Source organism: Blennius ocellaris, assembly GCF_963422515.1.
Source record: "Blennius ocellaris genome assembly, chromosome: 14".
NCBI lineage: Eukaryota > Metazoa > Chordata > Actinopteri > Blenniiformes > Blenniidae > Blennius > Blennius ocellaris.
The window spans coordinates 18,286,058-18,309,698 of NC_137663.1; the positions used below are offsets into that span (position 1 = coordinate 18,286,058).

A 23,641-nucleotide genomic window follows, 5' to 3' on the forward strand; every position below is an offset into this window, starting at 1 on the left:
TTCTGTGACGACATGTTCCTTTTGTAGCTTTCTGCTATATCAAACCCTGCTAGTAAATATCATTTGCCTATCATATTGCATGAGCGCTATACATATATCAGGAGTTAAGATAACTTTCTAATCCAGTTTACTTTACTCACCTGAAAAATAAAAAAAGTATGAGGTGCAAAAATGTGTATTACTAATATAAAAATGTCAAAGTGTCAAGCACATCAGATACCAAATCAAATAAGATAAAATACATATAATCAGGGTCTGCAGAAATTAATGCAACATCCAGAGAATAAGCTCATACCAATACATCCTTTATTATTACACATGGGGATAAAATTGAGCAACCATGTTGAGTCAAACATCAGAGCGCTGATGGACAGTGACTGACTCAATACTTGATCCGGACAAACAAAAAAAAAAAGAAAGAGAGAAAACAAAATGTCGTCACTCATTCCCACCATTATGCCTCTCGTCAGTCATCACATGGCTTTTGTAATCAAACATTTAGGCTGGAGAAACAGAAAAATTCACAGTCAGTGCAGATTTTGAGAAACGAACGGAAACAGACCTGATTTAAAATCAACAAAGCAGTTTCCCCCCCCCCCAAAATGGAGAGGAAACGCTCAAAATGGAAAACCGGTTCAGACCAAAGAAAAAAACAAATCAAAACAAAAGCTGGCTAAAACATGGCCTTTTGCCTCTTTTCCTCTTAAAAAATTGCAGTCGATATTTTGAAAATGTCCCAGTGAGATTAAAATCTGGCTTTTGAGCCTTAAATCCTTTACTGTCAAGAAAAAAAAACACCAGCCAATAATAGAACTTCTGCTCAAGACTGTGGAAGCACATCTGCATTAAAAAATTTCCTATATGTTGTTTAAAAAGCATGTCTGCAGATAGCAGGTGTGTTGAAGTACCCATTACCTTAAAAACAGAGTAAAAAAAAAAAGAAAAAAGGACACCTAAACTGTACCTCCATTGTGTATATGAAGCACTTGATAAGAGACCAGACGAATCCACCTGCTCATATCTCAGCCTGTCGCGTCAATGAGAAGTTTACATGTCTGAAGTACGGGGGGATTATAACATAAGATGAACGAGGCCGCGTCCTCAAACACGCAAATTCACTCGCTCACACTCAAAAGCACAGGGGGGGGGAGACAAAAAAAACAAAACATGGGAGACTCATGAAGTGCTGCTCTGCGCCGCCGGGTCGTCCTCCCGCTTCTGCCGCTTCTTGGCCCTGATCTCGTTCATGGCTTCCTCTATGGACCGGGTGTCCCGCTTGTTGGCCACCGGCACTGAGACGAGAGAGAGACAGAGAGAGAGAGACGCGCCCGCCGGGATGAGTGAGGCGGCCAAAACTGACCGGGCGTTTCTGTGAGGCGGCGCGCGAACTCACCACAGCCGTAGGCGCTGTTGGCCTCCAGCGTGTGGGCCGCGTCTTTGGCGGCGGCGGTGCCGATCAGGTGGCTGTACTTGTCCCTGTAGTTGGAGTTGGGACATGCTTGAGACTGAGGCGTCTGGCTGGCGGCGGCCTCCTCCAATGCGGCCTGCTCCTGCGGGTTGAGGACACGAAGAACAAAATGAGGACATTTTAAGAAGAGTCTAAACCTTACAAATGATCAGTTTTATTTTTTTCTTCTGTTCGGCGTTACCACAGCAGCCCTGATAACTCCGAACTGAAAGAGCATTTAAGCCAAACCCTGACTCATAAAGGCTGATTTCACTGCCGTCCGAGGCATTCACACTGACAGAAAGCCTCGTTGTTTCTCAACACACACTCGTCAGTCAGTCTTACTTTTAGTCTGCGCCGTTGTTCTGCCAGCTGGGGGTCCCACTCCTCTCCTTTGCGATATGCCTCCAGTTCCTCATCTGACGGAGCAAACTCCTGCCGAAGCACACGGGGCCAAACGGTCGGTTACGAGTTACCTCCTCTTGGGTAAACTCGAATGACACTTGGCTTTAATATTTAACAGTGAATGTAAAACAAAACAAAAAACCAAAAAAAAACAATGGCTATGAAATAATAATGAGACCTTCTTGAAAAGCATGACGTATCGGCTCTCCTCGTCCTCCCCGAAAGAAAAAGAAGTCAGACCGGCCACTTCGGCTACGTCGTGCCTGCAAGAAATATGATGATTAGTATAAATGGTATGTGGCGGACAAACAGTTCTGTTTTTCAAAGATATCAAAGTAACTTCTCACAATATACTTCTTTCGATCTTCCCCATCGGTTTGTATTTCCTTTTCTGTTGTGAACTGTCTTGAATGAAGTCTGACACTTGTTTCTCCATCTGAACAAGAGGAGCCTGAGAGGTCACAACAAACCCAAGGCGGCGCCACACAATCACATGTTCGTCAGATTGCGACGCTTCGGCTCTCACCTTTTTCCTGAATTCTGCTTTCTTTCTTTTCTCGTCTTCCTCCATCTTCTTGAGCCTTGCAGCCTGCTCTGTAATGAGAATGAGGGGTTTTTTTGTGTTTTGTTTTTTTTTAACGTTCAATAGGATTCACATCCACCGCCAGCCCAACTTGTTTCCGCTAATGACTCAAGTCGCAAAATGGCTAATGAAGAGACAGACTTCCTGTGATGCCGCAAAAACCACATTCCCAGATCACTCGGGTCTCAAAATCTGCTGACGAAGATCCGACAGTTATTTGTTGCATGTGTCTGCAGGGAAACGGCCTGACGTTTTATTGGTGTGTGCGCTCTCTTAACGGTTAATTGAACGGATTTGGGCACTTTTTTTATCGCTGCTGTGTTGTGGCTCTGTCCTCACATCAACTGGAAAGAGGATCAAGTTGTTTATTTGTAGCGGCGCTCCAGTTCAACGTTGGCACAGAGTCACAAGTTTGAGCTTGGCTCAGCCTGAGAAACATGCTTTGAACGTTACATCTGCTGACAGGAAATATTACAGAGCGGACGAGAAGCAACTCAGTGACTGGAGGCAAGAGGCAGTTTGAGTTTTTAATGGCGCAAAGAATGACCGATTAATTGATTGGTAACAGGTAACATTTCCTGAAAGCACAATGATTTGTTTTAGGCAGGAATCCACATGACTGAATTTTGGTTGACATTACAGTGATGGTTTCCAAATGCCGCAGTTGATTTTTGACACCAATATTTACCATTATCGGTATAAGCTGAACAGCAGACTGCATCACGTCTCTCCTGTTGTGTAATTACCTTTGTTTACTTTTGTACTGCCTGGTTTCTGGGGGATACATCGTCTTAATCGCTGTTTAAACTGTGCACATGGTCCTATGAGGCCATTTTGATTAATTACATTTAATCAGAGAGTCATTGTAAATGCATGGTGCTCTCAGGTGGCTACCAATGCAATGCAGGGATATTACTGTGCATGCCTAAATCTGGATTTAATCATTAAAAACATTGTGAGTGAAGATTATTGCTCGAGATGAAATAAAACTTGCATGTTAAAAGTGTATTTCTATCGTTGGCTCACATCTGCAGGGTCAAGCCAGTAAAGGGAATTGTGAGAGAGCCTCCCATGTTGGGGCACAAGAGTTTGAGGGGAGTGCAGGATCAGAAATAAATTCATGACGTGATGCCTTTTTCCAGCAATATTTCTTTCTTCTTAATCACTACTAAGATGTCAAACAATATTCAGTGTAAAACCAAAAATGATGTGTTCAAAAGAAAGCGTGTTAAATAGCATTAGAAGAGAGGAAGACGTAGGTTTTTAATAGAGAATGTGCAGCATGAGAGGCAGGGGGGCACCCACATCTCTGGAGCTAAATAGTATTTCTGAGACAAATAGGGGCAGAAAAGGTGGATAAAGTCTATTAAAACTTCAGGAGAATGTTGATCTGAAGTATCGGAGGTGGGAAATGAACGAGGCGCAGAGCTGTTAGGCTGTTAGAGGTTAAACCTAACAACATTTAATACTACTGCTTGTAGTCGGGACAGCTGTCGGCGGCTCTGTCCTGCCGCTGCAGCCGGATCTCGGGACGCTGTCTGCGGCAGTGTGCAGCCGGAGAGGTCGAGGGGGGGTTGGGGTTGGGGGGGCTGCATGTCCCGGTGAGGCGGTGCTAAACCCCGGGATTGCACCGGTGGCCAATAGCAGCTCGAGAAAGCCCCCGCTCGTTTGTCCTCTACTGTTTTACATAATATTGACTTTCCGACCGTTTCAAAATAAGTTCCCGCTCGGGTAATACGTGGTGTACCTCTGGCCTTCCGCCGGCTCTCCTGGTCGCCCACTGTCGGAGGTTTCTCCATCGAGTTCAGGATGGAACCGAGGAGGTCCGCCATCTTGGAAGTGGGGGCAGAGCGTCCGGTGTTGTTGTGATGTTACTGTATTCTTTTTCTCTCCCTGAAAACTGAGTGCAAAGGAGAACATCGCCACCTGTCGGGTAGGAAGTTGCATTACACGTGAAAACAATTTGGCCAAGATGAAGAAGCTGCAGTTTGCTCCACATAACTCAACATTTCTTTACAAATAGCGGTTTACGACATGATTCTTGTGAATGAGTTAGTGGCAAGGCGCAAGGATTACTATTCGAGGTGGCTGTTTTTATTATTATTATTATTATTATTATTATTATGATTATTACTATTACTATTATTATTGTTATTGTTGTTATTATTATTATTGTTGTTGTTGTTGTTATACCAGTTTTTCTGCAAGTAACGAGTCCCGCACTGTTGGGAACACAGACATGAAAAAGCACATAAAAAGGTGCGGAACGTTCCAGAATAGGTTGCTATAATTTCTGTTAAGGATTCAGCTCATTGTCAGATACAATGTGGGTGGGAGAGGCACTTCATGGAGGCAATGAAAGGAGATCACACGAGCTCAGCATCTGTTGCCAGGAAAACGCTAAGAACAAAGGAGAAGCAGGCACATAAAGTTTCTGATTCTAAGTTTTGATTTATTGCTGTTCCTGCTTTACATCACATTTACGTTTCTCTACTAGTTCTGTGTTGCACGTTTGTATATTTGCATGTTCTCATTGTGTGTGTGTGTGTGTGTGTGTGTGTGTGTGTGTGTGTGTGTGTGTGTGTGTGTGTGTGTGTGTGTGTGTGTGTGTGTGTGTGTGTGTGTGTGTGTGTGTGCGTGCGTGCATGTGAGTGGGACACACACACAGTCAAGACAACAGACACACAGGATAGGCAACCACTTACAGATACATTCACATTTAAAAGTAATCGGTCAACAGTGGTAAAATGATTCCTCACTCCTCCACTTCTTTCTTAATTAAAAAATCCCCATAAACTTTTCAGGCTGAGAGAAAAGTTACAGGAAAATTGGAATGAAGTCTACAGAGGTCGGTGTGATGTGTCAGCTTGTCAGGCCTCACTTAATGAGATGAGTTTCTGCACTTTCGCAGTCCAATAAGTCCATTTCATTATGTGATTATACCAGTGACCTTAATTTTACACTCCTCAAGTCATTCATGCGCAATAAAACATCTCAATGTCTTCTCATCTGTGTTATTGAATTAAGTTTCTACAAAAGTTTGTGCAAAGTTTGTTGAATTTCTACTTTGTTCCAATCTGACCGTGGTCAAATATATATCTACAATAATCAAAGACACTACTTACACTTTTATTTTTAAGTTCAAACAAATTTAAGTATATTTTCTTTGTTGTTGCATGTGTGAGAGAATAAATATAAAGGCAAACAAACACCTTTCCATAAGCACTAGGGGGCACGCTGTACATACCTGTCTGTGTGCTCATGCCTTGGCATTGTTCAGTTGACAATCCCACCCTGCGTCACCGGAGCAGCTGTTTTGTGCAGTGTGACTGTTGTTACACAGCATCAGCAATAACACATGAAGTACAGCCATATTCAGATGTGGGGAGCGGTGGCTGAACGCAGGCCAGACCTGAAAATACAACGGGATGGACTGAAGCGGGCTGCTGCTCACTGTGCCTAAAACAAACAGATCAGTTAGGACTCCATCTTTATCTGTGCCACTTTTGAAGGGTTTGTTCCTTTGAGGGGATCCTTTGTGGTCTGTTATCACTCCTCTGTTCAGCCATAGAGGCGTATGTAAGTACAATACCAGGAAACGCTCTATTTTTTTGGTCCAATTCAGTTTTCTGTTTTGCTGGAAAGGAAACTGTCTATCATGTAAACAGGCCAGAGTTTTGCACATTGAGTTCAGAAAAGTATAACACGACTCTTTAAGGAAAAAAGTAAATCCTAAAAGCAATCCCAAAGTCTCAAGGGGCTGCAGCTGTTGACTAAGCTGAGTAAGCTGATCGTCATGACCTTCAGCCCTCAGACTCACATCATTCAGTGATACTCTGTTATTGTGATTCCACACAGAGCACGACGGACTCCTCCCCCGTGCTTGAAATGCTGTATAAATGCAGCATCGGCCTGTCAACAGCAGTGTCTGAAAGCTTATTGGTACCCAAACATGAAGGGACTGAGCTTGGTTCTCCTTGTGCTCCTCCTGATGCTCGCAGTCGGAGAGGGTAAGCGACAGATACACCTGTTTTGTAGCAGCGAGGCATCAAATCAATATATGACTAATTCAAAACTACAAATACTCTCATCATAATCTGTCTGTCTGTGGTGCTCTGGGGAGCAATAAGACTAATTGTGACTTTTCTGGAACATGAAGTCATTCAAGCTGTTGTTTGGCCGTGTCACATTGAAGGGATTAATTGTCATTATGATATAGAAATATTTTTATGAATCAGGTTGACTTTTGTTTTTGTTTTCAGGGGATTTAAATTTGGCTTTATGATTGTTATTAAAATAAAAAATAAAAAATCCTTATCTTCAGGAAATGATCCCGAAATGCATTACTACACCTGTGGGTATAGAGGACTCTGCAGACGGTTCTGCTATGCTCAGGAGTATATTGTTGGCCATCACGGTTGCCCTCGGAGATACAGGTAGGCCCGCACAAATAAATATGTAGCGCGAGCAATGGTTTTGTTGATTACCTTTATTGCAAACGTCTACTCTCAAGAACCAATAATTGGTAGAGTAACTCAGGTTGTCTTGAACACGTTTTTCAGGTGCTGCGCTACGCGATCTTAGCACCCTGCCGGTCTGCTGATGACGCCGGCGGATGTATCCCGCCACGTTGACTCACGCGGCTCTCCGCTGGATTCTGACATCTTCACTCCTCCCGCGGGATTTGACCACGAGTGCTTTTGAAGTGGACTTGGTGTAGTTAGACATTTGAAACTGTCAGGCGTGCAGCGAAAACCTGTTACCCGAAAGTGACGCCATGTAACCCCGACGCCGATACGCTCTGGAGTATAGCGTTTGACAATAAATGTGTTGTGAGTGACGGCACCGATGTTTACTCTGTTGATCTTTGCCTCTGATAAAATGTGACCTTTAAACCGTAGGCGAAACAGAGAAACTCTGCTGGTGGCTCTGCCTCAGTCGGTTTGACCTTATGGGGGGGAACAACAGCATGAAAAGCAGTCCGAGTTGAGTCTGGCACGCTTTTTCCCCGGCCCCGTACCGACGGGAGACAATGATGGTCAAGTGACTGACCCAAATAGCTGTGATGGAGTCGAGCTTTTGTGAATGAAGAGTAATGTCTCTTGTCTGTGTTTATGTTATCCCCCCCCCCCCCCCCACTCTGCCTGTCTGGATAATATTGTCTGGAACAGACACACGACACGCGTCACAATCCAACAGCCCTGATTGCAATGGGAATTCATTGTCGCACAGCTTGAGTTTGATTAAGGTTAGATTGCGGGTGAACTTTGCGCTTTTTTTTTTCCCCCTCATATTTTTCATTCTGTGTTAAAAAAAAAAAAAAGAACATAGAGATGAAATGAAAACGCATTTGCACATGCTCGTCACTACTGATCGACACAAAGCCTGGCATGATAAATAATACATGCTGACAACCTGCTAGCGACATTTGGTTTGGTTTTATTATCTTTTTTTGTGAGCTGGGACCTGAAGATGGTTGATGGCTGGCCCGGGCCGGCGGGTGTTAAAGGCATGGATGCTATTTGTAAACACGGGCCGCTGTATTGTACCCTGCATTGTCATCTGGGTCGAATCTTTGTACTATTCAGACAGCGCAGCGTGACCAAGCCACAAAGGGGGCAAACCCCCCCAAACCTGTTTACACGTCTGTCTTCACAAAGCTGTCAGCCACCGCTTAAAACAGAGGTATTACGGCATGTGTTTATTCCTGAGCTGCGGATGTTGCTTTTTTAGAACTGCAGACAGACAATCTAAAGCTAATGGCTTATCAAAATCAATGTCTTAGGCATGTTTCAGCAAGAAACATGAAAAAAAAAAAAACACATTATCATCTTATTGTGAATATATATTTTTCATAATTGAAAGAAGATCATATCAAATGGTTCGTTCCCTGCTTTTGAAACCCTTTAATTAGATGTATTTGCCTCACATTTAGTATTTTTTTTTTTTTTGGTCTTTGATATTCATGTTGGCTTCTACAGTGGCCCAAAAGGTAAACAATCCCTTCGAGCAGCAGCGGACACGTTTCAACACCAATAACCACGAGTTGTTTCCGAAGGAAAGTCATTAATTTGACTTTTCTAAGTCGACTACTGAGGTTCATAGAGATGCTGTCCCAAAACTTTAATTATGCAGCTATTGTTTATCAAACGCATAAACAACAGCAAAACGGGTCACAAGGGACATTCCAGATGGAGAAGCTTTAAAAAAATACAGTGAAAGCAAAAACGGAGTATTTTAAACAAAATGTTTTACATGGAGAAACATTCACATATAGTCCGTTATTCAGAGGCATGACAATTTCATGCTTTCCTGACAGTAAAGAAAGCAAATGTGCATTTTATTACAGGAAAATGGATTATTCACAAGTTATGGTAAAAATATGCAAAACTTTTAACTCCAAAAATGTCCTGTTTAATTCCTGGGTTTCATGTCAGTACAAATTCGACATGAAGAGGAAAATGTCAGTGCCACTAAGAATTGTAGACTCATTAAGCTTGTGCATTTATTGCAGATATTGACATTAAAAAAAAAAAAATGGTTTCAGTGAACATTATAATGTAGTGTCAGATTCTATAATGTGTGACGAGGGAAACATTTGCAGGACATATAATCACTATTGCTGCTAAATTCTGATTTCCAGGTTTTGATACCGGAAGTTTTATTTTCAATATTAGTTGTCATGTAAAATGAATATGCACTTGTAGTCTAGTTTATGTTCTAGTGATGTGAAAGCTCTTATCTGAAAAGAAAATGTGAGAATGGAGTTCATTTATTATTTATCTGCCACCAGGAGTGAACGCAACAATTTCAAACCAACCGACATTACTGGAATAAAGCAGCATTTTAAGGTGCATTTAGTTTTTGTTTTAAATGGAATTCTGCTCATATATAATCTATCATAAGTTGCGATTGAGTACACTCACAATTTAAAATAATATTCAAAGCTTGTGAATATCGTGTTTAAAGTCAATATGAGAAAAGTATTACTTACATCTTATCTACATCTGTTCGCAATTAAAACTGCTATGGAGTTTTATAGACTTAACCCTGATCTGATAAATGTGCTTTAACACAGAGATTTATGCAAGTAACTTGAATCAAAAGTCTGCAATGGACATCAGAAAGTGTCCAACAGTTAAGAGAAACTAACACTGGCAGTTTGGAAGGGTACTTTGTGTTTTTGCTCAAGTGGCCTTGAATTTAAGACTCTAGTTGTAATTCAGCGTAGTACGCACGGGCATTATGCACAAAGATGACCTGATACGTGTGCAAACTGCGAAATGTAACCTGGAAAAAGAAAAGGTGTTAATGGCTCCAAAAGGCCAGAACATGTTGTTTTTGTTTTTTTGTATTTGACCTTTTTTACTTGAAGCCAACCCCAAATCAAAGTTTGGATATTGAATGTTTTCAATGAGGTTTCCCTCCAAGTGGAACTATTTATGAGAGGTCATTTAAAAAGTGCTGTACGCCGAGCTGCTCCGGGAAGTCTGAGTAACGGAAAACCACCTGCACCGGGGAGTCACTGGTATATCCGCACCAGTTACATGAAACACCTGCAGGAGGCTCTTTGCTTATAGGGAGTCACTGTGTCCTTGAGATAAGAATGACTGGAACATATTACCAGATACCAGTTTCTCTCTCTGGCTGAAACGACACCCACACACACACACCCCCACCCCCACCACACACACACACACACACACACACACACACACACACACACACACACACACACACACACACACACACACACACACACACACACACACACGGGACGTCCAACCTCGCTTGGTAACAGACGTCAGAACCAAATTGACCAATTGCGAGAAGACCAACCCGATGTCGACGTCCTGAACAAGTTCACCTGGTGTCCAGAGCTGCGCATTGCATTTGCCGATACATTAAGTTTAGGATCAAAGGACCGCGAGGAACCAGTGGGCGGAAGGCCGGGTTCCAACAGCAGCTAAATATAACAGAAGCACAATTATACCGACTTCAGACATTTGCAAAGGTTGAAATGGGAGCGCAGCATTCATGAAGCACCGTAAATCACAAAATGTCATTTACTGCAAAGACACAGATATGGTGACTTGTGTTTGAGCCGGAGGCCAGTTCACTTCAAAAAAAAAAAAGTTACCTTGTATCTTCATACTTATGTGATTTATAATTCGTTTAATCACCGTTTCCAGAACCTCAAAAGAGCCTGAGGAAGAAAAGCCCTATTTTTTTCCATTTTCAAAAATATCCCCAACATGTAAAATGATGTAAAGATGAGAGGGCATGGACACAGAAGCTGCTTTGAAACAATTTATGAAAAAAAAAAAAAAGATAATAAAGCACTAATCTAACAATCCATGTGCCTGCCAGGACAGAACAAAGCGAAAAAACGCAACAGAAATTTCCAAAGTTTGCTTTGCGTTAAAAGCTGAATTAACAATCTGCTTTCAGGACAGAAACACCCCGGCTCTTCAATTGGCAGCAAACATTTCAAAACAAGACCAAAAAAAAACAAAAAAAAAAAACACTGGCAAATGACAAAAGCAGTTATGAACTCAACATCAAAAGTGAAACAAAAAAATTTCCAAATGTATTTACATTGATCACAGATCACATATCAAAATAGAAACATATGTCATCCATCGCTTGCTGTGTTTGCACGCCAAGTAATCCAACAAAAAGTCGTTTTAACAAGAGGAAGAAGTATTCAAACGGAGAGGAGTGGCGCTCAGTGCGCGTGGAAAGGGACACAATAACAAACACTCACAACCTGTAACTCAAAACTGTTGGAACTGATGAAGGCAGAGGTGGATGAACTGGCAGTTTAAAATAAAAAATAAACAAACAAAAAAAAGCCAGGAGGTTTTGGCAGCATTTCAATAAAAACAGGATAACCGCATTAAACCTTCAAAGGAATGAGGAGCGTTTTCTTGCAATTGTGTTTTATAATTCGACGTTTTTTTTTTTTAACCCATCGTAATGACTGTAAGGCTAATTGACTTCAAGCCTGTCCAGAAGACCCCCTCCCCTCCCCCCACCGGGGGCTTCTTGCCTCAAACTGTTGCGAGGACGTTGCGAGCGACACAAAAGGACCTCGACTTGTGAAGAAATGGACCGCCGCCTGCTGCCGTGTGCAAAGTACTGCTGCAGGCCCGTGTGCTGAAATGTTGTCGCCGTCATCGCAAGTTCCAATTTGCCGCCCGACGTCGAGACACCCGAGAAAGGACCATGAAGTGAAACGTTCACGCTCAGTACAACCGAAACCCTCGGCAAACTGTTGAAATAAACGACGAGTTCTCGTCTCGAGCATGTAACTACAGTACAAACCAGTTTCCTAAAGATTTCCGGGTATCACGCGGGGGGGGCCGAAAGCTTTGTGTGCTCCGAGGTCGGCAAATTCAAAAAGTTTGCACACGACAAACGAAAGCATAATGAGATACGGGGAACATTTTTGGCGGCTTAATGAGTGGGCGTTTGCTACAACCGGTCTTCTAAGCTATCTGGGAGGGAAAACAATGAGAACACCCTGGATGGGAATCCCTCCGCCGACTGACGGCGACGGCAGGGAACGTCCCGGACACGTCACAGAGTCGCGTACTCGCAGCATCGCCGTTTTACAGTCGTCGCTTAAACCTTGCAAAGGCCTGTTTTTTGGACTGTGGGAGGAAGCTGGAGTCAACGGGGAGAATATGCAAGCTCTACCACGACTCCACCGTGTGGCCCGTCTGATATGAATCAGCTAACGTTCGGAGGGTCAAAATGTCATTTCTGAGGTATTGGGACTATTACTATAGATATATAATTACAGTGTTAGTCGCATGAAGAAATACTTTGGCTGTGCAAAAGCAAAACTGGAACAAGGTGGGTCCGATTGTTTGGAGGGAACCTTCCACATTGTGCAACATCGTCTTTATCACTCAGACCACCTTCTTTCATTCGCCTCTCTGGGTTTTTTTTTTTTTTTTTTGTGCAGTGAGGGAGGCTTTTCGAGTCTTATTTCAGAACAGACGTGCGCGTTTCAAACGCTCCGATGAAATGAAGTTAAAATCCACTCAAGACATTTTTGCAAATAATAAAAACAAAAAACACACAGATAGCCACATGTTAGGGTTGGAAGAAAAGACATAAACACCAGCTGCCATGTCACCGAGTCTTTTTCATTCTAATTATTAGAATTCGGAATTTTTAAAGTTCTTATGGATTCGTTCATTCCCATTGATGCATGTATTTTGTCTTTGTAGCTCAACTTTCTAAAAACATTTCTATACTCTTCATTAGCTTTTCCATGTTTGTGTGGTTATGATTTTAATTCAGAATGAGCCATTCTTTATATATATTTAAAAAAAAAAATCTTTTGGTGGAGGATTTAGTCAAGTCATTGAGCCTCGACCTCCACTGTGTGTTTAATTTTGTGGCAATAATAAGAATTTGTATATACCCAAATGTTTTTAATTTAGTCATTAGAACAAAAACATTTTTTTTTTTACTTTAGTTTCCATTTACCATTTGTTTTAGGTTGCTAAAGCTATCTGTAATAAAAAAAAAATCTCCATCCATCCACCTTTGAGTCAAGTCTGGACCTGTTGTTGTGACTCTTAAATAAGTAAATCTGAAAAATCCAGACTATGTGGATTGTTATTGCTAGGTAGCATTAACAAATACTAAAAAATGATTCTGTGAAGTAATTGATGTCAAATTGACTTTATTTAGAGAGAAGAGTGTTCAAGGGAATCTCTAAAAAAGATGTTAGGAGTGAAAAGTTTCCATAAGCTACAGAGCCACAAATCAAATGTTCACGACTGAGAAATTCAATGAGATGAAATGAAGCAGAACCTCTGGAAGGTGTAGTTTGTGTGCCATCATGAGCTACATCCTTCATGAAGCCCGCTCCGTCTTACACGTGGCATGAAACGCATTCCCTGCACTTCAAGTGTGGATTTAAAACTTATTTCACGTCAGTGTAAAACATCTAAAAATTGACTTTGGGATCCAGTAGATGGAGGTATCATCATGATGGTTGAAGCCTGATCTGTTGCCCAACCCCAACATGGCCAATGCACGGTGATGTGGCGGCACAGTGAAACGCAGGTAGAAAACATGAGGCCAAAGAGTTTCAAACAACTTTTGGCCTTATGCGTCAAACGGGGGCATCATCAGCAATAAGATAGTCCAAGGATATTCCATCTCTTCCACTGGTGGGCCAAATAAATGTTTGTTGGCGGGGGGGGGGGGGGGGGGTCCAGATTTTGCACTCAAGAGTTCAATCCAACCTTTTTCTACTGTTCGGCCTGCGGTTCACGACAGATGTCATCTTTACACAATCGTTTCCAGTTTTGGTCCCCGTCTCCTCTCTGATCTTCCTCCTCAGCTCCAGAAGCCGTCCCGGTTCCTTCAGGATTCAGACGCCTCCCTGCAGCCCACCGCAGCCGGCCGGGTGAATGTACAGCGGCGTTTTAAGCTACTTCGCGTCCCAACGACGTTCGGGAGGAAGGGACGGTCATTTGTGAAAAACATAGATTGGCCTTTGAAAACCTGCAGATGAATAAAACAAACGTGGTGAGAAGCTAAGGTGGTCAACGACGTACACGGACTGTTCAGAATATTGTGTCTGGTAGTTACCCCTCATTGAACACTTGGGGGCCCCGAGATGTTCAAAACTGGCGAAGCCCACTTCATGCACGAGGTATGAAGAAAACTGGTCGGGTTTAAGGCGGATGCTGTGATAATTTCTGCTGATGGTATCCTGTGAGAGAGAAAGCCAAGTTTGAAATATGTTTCAGCAAAACAACATTGCTTTGCATGCAGGTGGAGCAGCTTTGTTGTCGGAAATTCTCGTTCGCTTCTGGGGATCTTACGGTCAACTTTCTCCTCCTCACGTAGGACTCCCAAGGCTGCGGCTCCAGGATGAACATGCCTCCGGGTCGGAGGTGTCTGTAGACCCTCTTGAAGAGCCGCTGAAGGCCACTGTCCCCCCAGTTCAGGTGGACCCATTTGGTCACGCTCAGGCACAGGATCACGTCGTACTCGGGCCGCTGAGTCACAAGAAGATTATCGTTGTCCAGGACGTAATTGGCCTGGAGGAAAAAGGACAAGAGGGGAGAGAAACTCAGCTTCAGACACTTGGTGCACGAGTGGTACAGCCAAACACCTGAACCGTGGAAGGTTCAAATGATGCTCGTGATGGTACTTTTTTGGGGTCTTTAGAAGTTTTGCAAAAAAAGCAACACGTCACAGTGCAGATACAGACTTCAGATTTGTTATTGTGCTAAGATGTCGTCATCAACTGACCTTGGTCTGGAATAACAAACCACAAGTAAACAGTCAATTAGAGTTCGTGACCCCAGTGATCGCAAAATATGTCAGACAGTAAGTCCATTGTCCAAACTGGACAACAAATAGTTGTACTGTTTCCTTTTCTGACCTTATACTGACTCACCTCAAGTTGCATTTTGAGAGAATACATGCATACATTCGTACATTTCATACTTTCCTGTGGAGACGAGTTCATTACAGCCTTATATAAAGAATAATATATATTTTCATCAAACTTTGCTTCGGTCAAGTAAAAACTGTATGATTACTGGACCAGTGTCCGATAAGATCTGTGGGCATTTCGAGATCCCTGGACCCCATCCAGTTCCATCTCCAAGCTTCAGCTTCTAACCCAAGTCCTGATTTATAGTATCTATTTTTATCCTTCCTTCCTTCCTGAAAAGTCGATGCATTGTGATTGTATATGCAAGCAAGTGGTAAATATTTATCTCTGGTGATGTAAATCTTACAGAAATCTAGCAAGGATCCATACAATTATACTTCACCCCTTCTACAAGTATTTGACTTACAAATTTTGCAAAACTGATATGGATGCCGATGTGTGCAGAACACATGAGCACTACAATAAACCAAAGACCACACAAACATGTTGATCTTTGAAAAAAAAAGAAGCGCAACAGCAAAATCCTAACACCAATGCGCCAACACAACAAACAGCCAACAGTAAACAATATAAAGGGTAAAGGCTGACGAGCAGCGCCCAGAATTTACACACACACACACACACACACACACACACACACACACACACACACACACACACACACACACACACACACACACACACACACACACACACACACACACACACACACACACACACACACACACACACACACACACACACACACACACACTCCTGATAAGTGCAAGGTGTCATTCTAAGACGGTGGGTTAGACAAAGCACAATGAAGAACAGAAAAGAAGCCGAGTTGTTATCTGACCCCTTTATATAGAGAACAAAGTTTAGTCAACGAGATAATCAGGACAGACCACCACAATGGAAAAGTTTGACTGATAACAGCTTTGGTTCGGTCCATCACCCAGTAAAGACAAATGATAGAGTCTTGTCAACATCCTGGTGAAAGCTTATTGCCAAGTTTCTCACTATTACGGTTTAAATCCTAAACTATACCCAAAGCTCCCTGGTATTTTAGAAATGAAACAACTGTGTTAATATTATTCAGAAAGGGCTTCTACATCAAACCAATTCACATACTTGTTGGAAACTTTCAAACACCCTCTTGTTGATTGTAGTAGGATAAATTATTCATTTATGTAAGAGAAATCCTGCAGAAAAATGGTAAATTTCCCATCCAAACGGGAGCACGATCGAGTGAGATTGCTTGTAGTCACATTACAGAAACTATTTGGAGAAAAGCAAAGAGTGTTTCCTCTTTTCAGGGTCCAACTTTCAGTTCTCAACTCGACTGGTTTCTTCATAATCGCTCCCAAGCAAAAGACCAAACGTGATGGAGTCGTGTAATGAAGACAAAAACTATCTACTGATATATATATATAACAGAAAATTAAAAGTAAACGGTGCATATGTTCTTGTTTAAGCGTTATAACTAAATATCACAAGCATAGAAATGATACAACACATCTTTAAAGTCTTAGAACTAAAGAGGCAGCAGAAAAAAAAAAACTATAAAAAGGACCAGGAATAGAACCCTGAGGGATAACACAAAATAGATCTTGAGAGAAAGCATATTTATCAGCAATGACACTGAAAGTCTTGGTGTCTAAATAGTAGGAAAGCCGGTTAGCGATAGACAATGTTTGTATTTAAAAAAAAACTTGTTTGAAAAGCTAAACTTGTGTTCATCAACAAGTCGTGGTATATAGAAAGAAGCAAATCGTCAGTCCTCGGATTATTTCCAACAATGTGACTGTTACTTTAAAACATATTCTTGATGTTTTTGAAATGCTCTCATTGCAGTGTTATCACATAAAATATCTACATGGAAATCTCAGAACGTGTCCAGAAAAAGTTCTCCTGGACAAAACTGTCTTACCTTGATGAAGGACACATTTGAGGGGAACTCCCCGGGCTTCACTGTGGATGTTTCTGTCAGAGGGGGAGCAGCGATGGGCCCCCTGGAGATCCGTAGGGACACAGGGAAGGAGCAGCTCACAGCGTGATCAGCAGGGGGTGAATCAAAATCTTCCTGCTTCATTTCCTCTGTTTTGCTGTCCTGCCTCTGGGTCCCTTTCTCATCTGTGTGACAGGAGTCTTTGTCATTTACAGCCTTCGCGGGGCCACTTTCTACTTTCACTGGCTTCCCATTTTCTTCCCTGGTCTCCGATTCATTGTGCTTCTTTTCTGCGGCCGTGTGGTTCTCGTTTCCATTCCGCTCTTCCTGCTTCGTTTTTTTTCTCTGCATTGCACGCCTGGCCTCTTCAGTCTGCAGCTCTGACAGATAATGTCTGATGTTCTTACGGGCTGCATGTACCAGACCATTGTCTATATCGAGGCCCAGTATGCGGGCAGGTCTTAGCATTTTGGCAATATAAAGAGTAAGGTGGCCAGAGTTGCACCCCAAGTCCAGTACATCTTTGCCTTCAAACCACTCGGGGCGAAGCACACGCACACGGGGGTCCTCACTACAGCCAGGGTTGCGGTAGCCATAATACTTGTTGTAATTCCCAAACTGGAACTTCTTGTGCGGGTCCTTGCCCTGATTGTGGGGGTGCTGGTGCTGGCGAGGTCCCGGGCCTGTTTTGGAACCACTTCTTGGCGTGTGAAAGGAATTTTTGGGCCCCACAGCACAACTTTTCTCATTACAACCCGACTTCCCAAAGGGGGTCGAATGGGTCAATGGAGGCTCCATTTTGCCTGAGTTGCGTCTTCGCTTGCGTCTGCTCGTGTGCTGGTTTGGACCCCAAGACAGAGAGGATGTCGAGTCCTCCATAGATACAGATGTCAGCTCCTCCTTGAAGCTGGCTGAACTGTCAGACGTCAGCTCGTGGGAATTTCCCGCTGAGATGCTGGAGAAACTGTTTGAATCTTTGGAGACTCCGAGTGCTGAAGATGAAGCTAACACACCTGGAAGCGGAGTCGATGTGCTTGTTCTGACCTCACTTTTCCCTGATTCTGACAGGCTTGTCTGTGTGGTAGAAATCCCACCACCACTAGCTGCTCCACCACTTCCCCCATGGTGTCTGTTGCGGTGCCTCTTCCTTCCACTACTCTTGAAGGGAGACGCCAAAAAGCTGCTGTCTGCTATCCCACTGTTCAGGTTGAGCGGATCTGTGATGTCTCTGGGGATCAATATTTCCACAGGGTCCCGGCTTTTCGCAGGCAGTGGGGAAGATTTCGGCGTCTCTGCGTTCAGTGCTCTGTTGACCTCCTCATCTAGCAGGCTGTTGAGATTCAGAGGGTCAAAAATGTTGCCGCCTAAGAGGAAGTTGGTCGGCAGGACGGAGTCGCTCTCAGAGTTAGCCCTTCGTCTCCTCTTGCCAGACATCGGATGCTTAAAACTAGAGTTTGCTGTGTTGCGGCGTTTCGTCACTCTTGTTTGCGTCTGCTGTTGCTTGGAATGTTGAAAGCTATTCCTACGGTTGATGCTGTTCTCGTTGCCTCTGCCTCTCTGTTTGGTGTCGTCAGAAAGGTTGAGCGCATCAGTCACGCTGGTGTGTTTTGGTGAGGCCGCAATGGTTGGAACAGGACACGCGGCTGCAAAGTCGGGGGTCGCCGCAGTTCTCTCCATCTCCATGACGGGCAGATTGCCGTACGATCCGGTACAATCTGACAGCTGCACCGGTGATGCTGAGCTGGACTGTGGACAGCCAGTTTTTGCAGTATCCTCCTCAACAGACATCTCGTCTTGATTTGCAAATTTGAACACACAGGTTTTTCCAGGACTGAAAAACACAGAAAACAGTAGTTAGGGGATTGAATTGGGAAACCACGACCGAGGACTCGTCACTCTAAGTTTAGTCAACAATGCCAACAGGCTCTTAAATGCTGCATTGACACAACCACATCTGTTATTTAATGGTATTTCAACTGTGTAATTATACATTTAATAGGCAATAAAGCACAAACACCAACACCCTCAAATCTTCCCCTACCATCCCAACGTACACAGACCCGAACACACTGCCTGCTTCTGAGCGGCAACCGTCAGCGGGAAAATCTAATCATGTTTACAAAACAGATACTACTTCTCCACATTTTTCATAAGAAGATCATTAAGGCTTATGTGATTTTCTTATACAACCTGCATTTGAGGTGGAGTGGCTGTATGAATATTTGTGAATTGACATTACAAGCTAGTTAAATTATGTTCAATCAAGCCGAACCGTTTTGATGCTTGAAATTGAACACATGCACAGTGGTATGGCGCTATAGTGGTCAACGCTGTGGCTTCGCAGCATGATAGCTGGATGATGAGACCTCAGGAGAGTTGATGTTCTTCCTGGGCGGATGCTGGGTTTTTCATGAGGTACACCAGCTTCTCGCCACAATACAAAAGCATTCTGTTTGGGTGACTCTACATTTTCTGTACGTGTGTGAGATTGCCCGCCTCTGTGTTACCCCACTCAAGGTGTCGCCATCTGTCCATGGTGTAAAATGTCTTTTTGCTGATGCTGATAAGCCTCAGCCTTCACCACGTGCACATTTTTATGAAGTCATTATGGGATTGTATGTACTGTGTGCAATAAAAAAAAGCACTGTATATTACGTTTACATCTTTCAGTGAGCCATAAAGATAAGAGAAGGTATAATAACGTCACTGGCCTATAGAGGATGACCGATTTTCTATGCAATTAGATAGAAGCGAAAATAAACTCAGCATTGTACAACACAATCATTTTCAAATTTAATAAAATGGATTTTAGTTATTTAACAGTATTCATTTTTTTACTTCACATCTTCTTAAATTCTAATGTAAGATACAAATGTGGGGAATAAAAAAAAAAGCTGAGCTATTGCTTGTCATTGACTGTGTAATAATCAGGGTTTTTTTTATATACAAAAAACCTATCGTGTTTCATCTTAAGTAAACAGTGCAATATAAATTTGACAAAGAATGGGGCTAAAAAGAGCAGGTGTTGCATTTCTTTTGAAATAACCGAATTTACCATGATAAATAGTAGTAATAGTTTATTCTACTTGATTTTTGCATTCAGTAGATTAAAACAAAAATACAGATTTTAAAGGGCCTGCATTTTTTTCTGATTTGTAAGACTACAATATAGCTAATACCTGTCTTTATTTTTTTTTTTTCCTTTTGTCTTTCACAGTTGCTTCACTGTGCTGATTTGGTAGTTTAGCAGGAAGTGAAGCGGAATGACAACATGTTTATTAGACCCTGGTAAAGTCCAGACACCTGCCCCCCCTCCCCTGCATGATCTGCTCAAAACTCTTCATGTTGTCTCCCAACATCGTCTCAAAGTGACATTAAAGCCTCCGCTTCCGATGCAGAGCGCGTGGCCGGGGCTACACCCTCCTCCGACAGGTAACCTGACTTCTGAAGCCTCGGCAGCCACCGACCTGAAAAGTTTGGGAGTCTCAGCCCGCGACTGTCCGGCAGTTCTCTGGTTAGCATGTTAGCTCGTAGCTCCAGCAGCACCGCGGGCCAGAACGTCGAGTAAACGTTCAGCTTCACCCCGCCCCCACCAAAAAAAATAATAAAAATGTTATTGGACAAACCGTCAACTCCCCACATCGATACGCCGCCGCCTGAAGACAGCTACACGCCGCAAGTCGCGATCATGAAAGTGATAGGAGCTTCCTGGATTGCCAGCCTATTTATTCCCATGTAAGCAGCAGTGTAAGTAAGCACCATCAAAATAACAGTCTCACCTCTCAGAGTCCTCCTCTTCTTCCTCTCCGCCTCCGGCCGGACTGTGACTACCCCGCGCGCGCTCTCTCTCTCTCTCTCTCTCTCACCCTCTCTCTCTCTCTCACCCTCTCTCTCTCTCTCTCTCACCCTCTCTCTCTCTCTCTCTCTCTCTCTCTCTATTTCTCGCTCTCCGTCTCTCTCTCCACTCGTGCTAACGTTAGCAGCTAGCTCACAAGTCTTCCTGCATCGATACTACGGCGCGCGGCGGAGTCCAGCGCGCGATGGGGCGGACACTACGGGTCGACTCCGGTGCTCCGTGAACGGCCGCGTCGACTTGCCCGGTGAACTCCCAGTTTTAGTCGGCCAGTGTCGGACAGGTTGGCGAATAAATTACTCCACTCGCTGACAGAAGCGGCATGGCGGCGCATCCGGGCTCCGAGCTGAAGCCAAGACGAGTCTGGGGCGGAGATCTCCGCCTGGTGCCCGCGAGGTGCTGAAGAGTAGACTACTCCTATCCGGGTATTAGCACGAGCCTCCCCTCGCGCTCCAACCACCGACACCACATTGTCTAACGGCCCACATCAAAACACACAACTTTTAATCAAACGCAATAGTCGTTAAATTACTTAAACGGCAGCCTAATTTTAAAGAGTTGATTAATGATGATAAAATGCCCCAGAAGTATGTTCCACATTGTTTCCATTGTAATTACTTTCCAAAAATATTTCATAGGCACACAAGGTTTGCACTAATTAATATACAAAAAACGAGCACAGATATTTGTTAAATTAGCACTCAGTGGTAAACACTTGCACCAATTAAGTTGTGGCATTAGATTACCACAAAGGACATAAACATCCACACTGAGATGCTAAATACAGCTGCATCAAGATAGATATACTGTATTTCTATGGCACCATCAGACACAAGGCAACTCGCAGTGCTTTACAAGGAAAAAAGGGAAATGAGTCAAAACAAGGCGATTGACAATCTTAAGTGATTAAGAGTATGAAAGTAATGAACAAAGATAAAAAGAAAATAAAGACTAATAAGGACAAAGGTAATATAAGTGCAATATTTTCTTTAATGGAAAGCCTGCACAAATAATGTTTTACACGATTTTAAAGAGTGTGACATAAACACAAAGACTTAAACATCGACAATGAGATAACAAATATATCAAACATTTTGGTATATAAAATAACTACAAAGAAAGATGAAAAGCACAAAATGATCACAAAACATGTCCTCAAAGAATAAAAACACACTTAAAGAGATAAAAAAAAAACCTGTCCCTCCAAATTACCATAATGGTGCAAGATGACCATGTAGAACCTCCATGTCTTGTCAAACTCACATTTGTTAAAAGGCCACGTGTCCCTGTTTGATTTCAGGTGAGTCAATCCAATTACATGATTTGTTTTCGCGTATTATTTTCTTTATTTTCTTTGTTCACTTTTTCATAAAATGTGTTTTGAACAGCTTGAAATGTCCTTTTTAAAATTGTATCGGAATCCCTCCATGCAACAATGATTCCCTTCAGGGCTCATGATGGCAAAAGCTTCTGAGGCAGCACGCTGAGGTTGTTTCTTATGTAACTTTACTATCAAAGAGTTGATAAGCTCTTACTCTAGCTCTACCTCTACCTCTTACTGCTATCGGCTGTTTAGTTTTTATCTTTTGAGTCTGCTGACCTTCCTTAAACCAGTGAAACAAACAGTGTCCAAATTAGGTGTGGGAGTTACTTTTATTCCTCTTTTGTAATTGTGACACTTTGCAGAACTGACTGGATGCTCTTGTGGCAAATATGTTTGAAACCCCAGATAAAGGCCTAAAGGCACAAATAACCAAATAAATTGATAAAATAATCTCAATGAGCCAAAAAATACCTCGACACACTAATAAAATCCCAGCAGGGAAACAACGCATCATATAACATGATCAGATTGAATCATCATAAAGACAAGTACAGTAACCACTAACAGAAATGTGTCATGCTCATTAAGATATTAGGCTAAGTCCTAATATTAGATCCCTGGATATGGTGGAGGAGAAAATGTTGCTGAGTTAGCATGGTAGCTTCTTGTCACATCCTTGGCTACATTATTGTACACTCTGGTTTTCTCCCACAGTCAGAAAACATACATGGATAACTGGTAAAAAAAAAAAAAATGTAAATAAAAGGCCATGGATGTGAATGTGGGTGTGTGTGTGTAGCTGTTTCTGTGTTTGATGGACTAGTGACCCTGTCCAGGTTGTGGCCTGCCATCGCCCACAGTCAGCTATAATTGGCTTCAACCGCCCTGTGACACTAAGTCTGATAAATCGATGTAGAGGATAGATGAAGATTAGACAGACTGCTTTGTGCATCAAGCCCATATAATGTTTCTCTGGAACTGTTACATGCCTTTAAACTAATTTTCACTCCTTTTTTTGAGACGGCATAATAAAAAGAAAAAAATTAAATCATTCAATATAAATTGCTTAAAGAACTTTGTAGTGCTAGCGTCCTTTAGGGAGTCGCATTGTCAGATATGTACTGTTGAACTGTGCTATATTGACATATTTCATTTCAATCTAAATGTATTTGATCGTCTAAATTCATGCTCCCAAGTAGCTTTCAGGATGTCAAATGTTCCATTATGTTCCATTGACGCTTTTCCTCAATCGTAATTTTTTTTTTTTTTTTTTTTAGTGTTGTGAATATCACAACTGAAAATCAGGGTATAGTTTGGAAAGATCAGCAGTCCACAATCCACACACATGCAAACTCTATACCAAGAGATCTCCCACAGCCTGAACTCAAGCTTGATATAATCTCACTCTGAAGTGACAGTGGTGAGTTTTAGTTGTATGAATGTCACTGATTTGTATTTGAATTTATGACCTAATGTAATGAATAGAACTCACATTCGTATTACACTTCAGCTGACTCAGAAAATTGCTTTATGTGAGACATTTGAAATTCAGCTTTAAATAAGTAATATGCCAATAGCTTTCATGCATTTTTTTTTTTTTTTTTTTTTTTGTTCTTTGTAATGGAAGCAGATGCAGTGGAATCATGTAAAAAGACATGGG

The 23,641-nt window shown here is 42.5% G+C and overlaps 2 protein-coding genes across 2 annotated transcripts; both read right to left on the reverse strand.

Annotated features, from left to right (window-relative positions):
- Nucleotides 1-284: 284 nt before the first annotated feature.
- spag7 (sperm associated antigen 7) lies at nt 285-4,319 on the reverse strand. The gene is made up of 7 exons (XM_080508683.1): nt 4,183-4,319; nt 2,379-2,446; nt 2,200-2,288; nt 2,031-2,115; nt 1,793-1,882; nt 1,394-1,550; nt 285-1,292 (listed from the first exon to the last, which is right to left on the reverse strand). The coding sequence occupies exons 1-7, from the start codon at nt 4,265-4,267 to the stop codon at nt 1,177-1,179; spliced, it is 690 nt and encodes a 229-aa protein (XP_080364809.1). The 5' UTR covers nt 4,268-4,319; the 3' UTR covers nt 285-1,176.
- A 6,471-nt stretch (nt 4,320-10,790) lies between these two features.
- On the reverse strand, nt 10,791-20,973 carry mepcea (methylphosphate capping enzyme a). The gene is made up of 5 exons (XM_080508938.1): nt 20,584-20,973; nt 16,787-18,635; nt 14,291-14,509; nt 14,055-14,178; nt 10,791-13,967 (listed from the first exon to the last, which is right to left on the reverse strand). The coding sequence occupies exons 2-5, from the start codon at nt 18,590-18,592 to the stop codon at nt 13,933-13,935; spliced, it is 2,184 nt and encodes a 727-aa protein (XP_080365064.1). The 5' UTR covers nt 18,593-18,635; nt 20,584-20,973; the 3' UTR covers nt 10,791-13,932.
- Between the last annotated feature and the right edge of the window lie 2,668 nt (nt 20,974-23,641).

Coding starts and splice junctions, on each gene's coding strand:
- spag7 (XM_080508683.1), bottom strand. CDS start 4,267: ATGGCGGACCTCCTCGGTTCCATCCTGAACTCGATGGAGAAACCTCCG. Junction 2,289..2,378: donor AAGCAGAATTCAGGAAAAAG/GTGAGAGCCGAA, acceptor CCTCTTGTTCAG/ATGGAGAAACAAGTGTCAGA. Junction 1,293..1,393: donor CAACAGCGCCTACGGCTGTG/GTGAGTTCGCGC, acceptor CTCTCGTCTCAG/TGCCGGTGGCCAACAAGCGG.
- mepcea (XM_080508938.1), bottom strand. CDS start 18,592: ATGTCTGTTGAGGAGGATACTGCAAAAACTGGCTGTCCACAGTCCAGC. Junction 14,510..16,786: donor CAAATGTGTCCTTCATCAAG/GTAAGACAGTTT, acceptor TTTTTCCTCCAG/GCCAATTACGTCCTGGACAA. Junction 14,179..14,290: donor TGAGGAGGAGAAAGTTGACC/GTAAGATCCCCA, acceptor TCTCTCTCACAG/GATACCATCAGCAGAAATTA.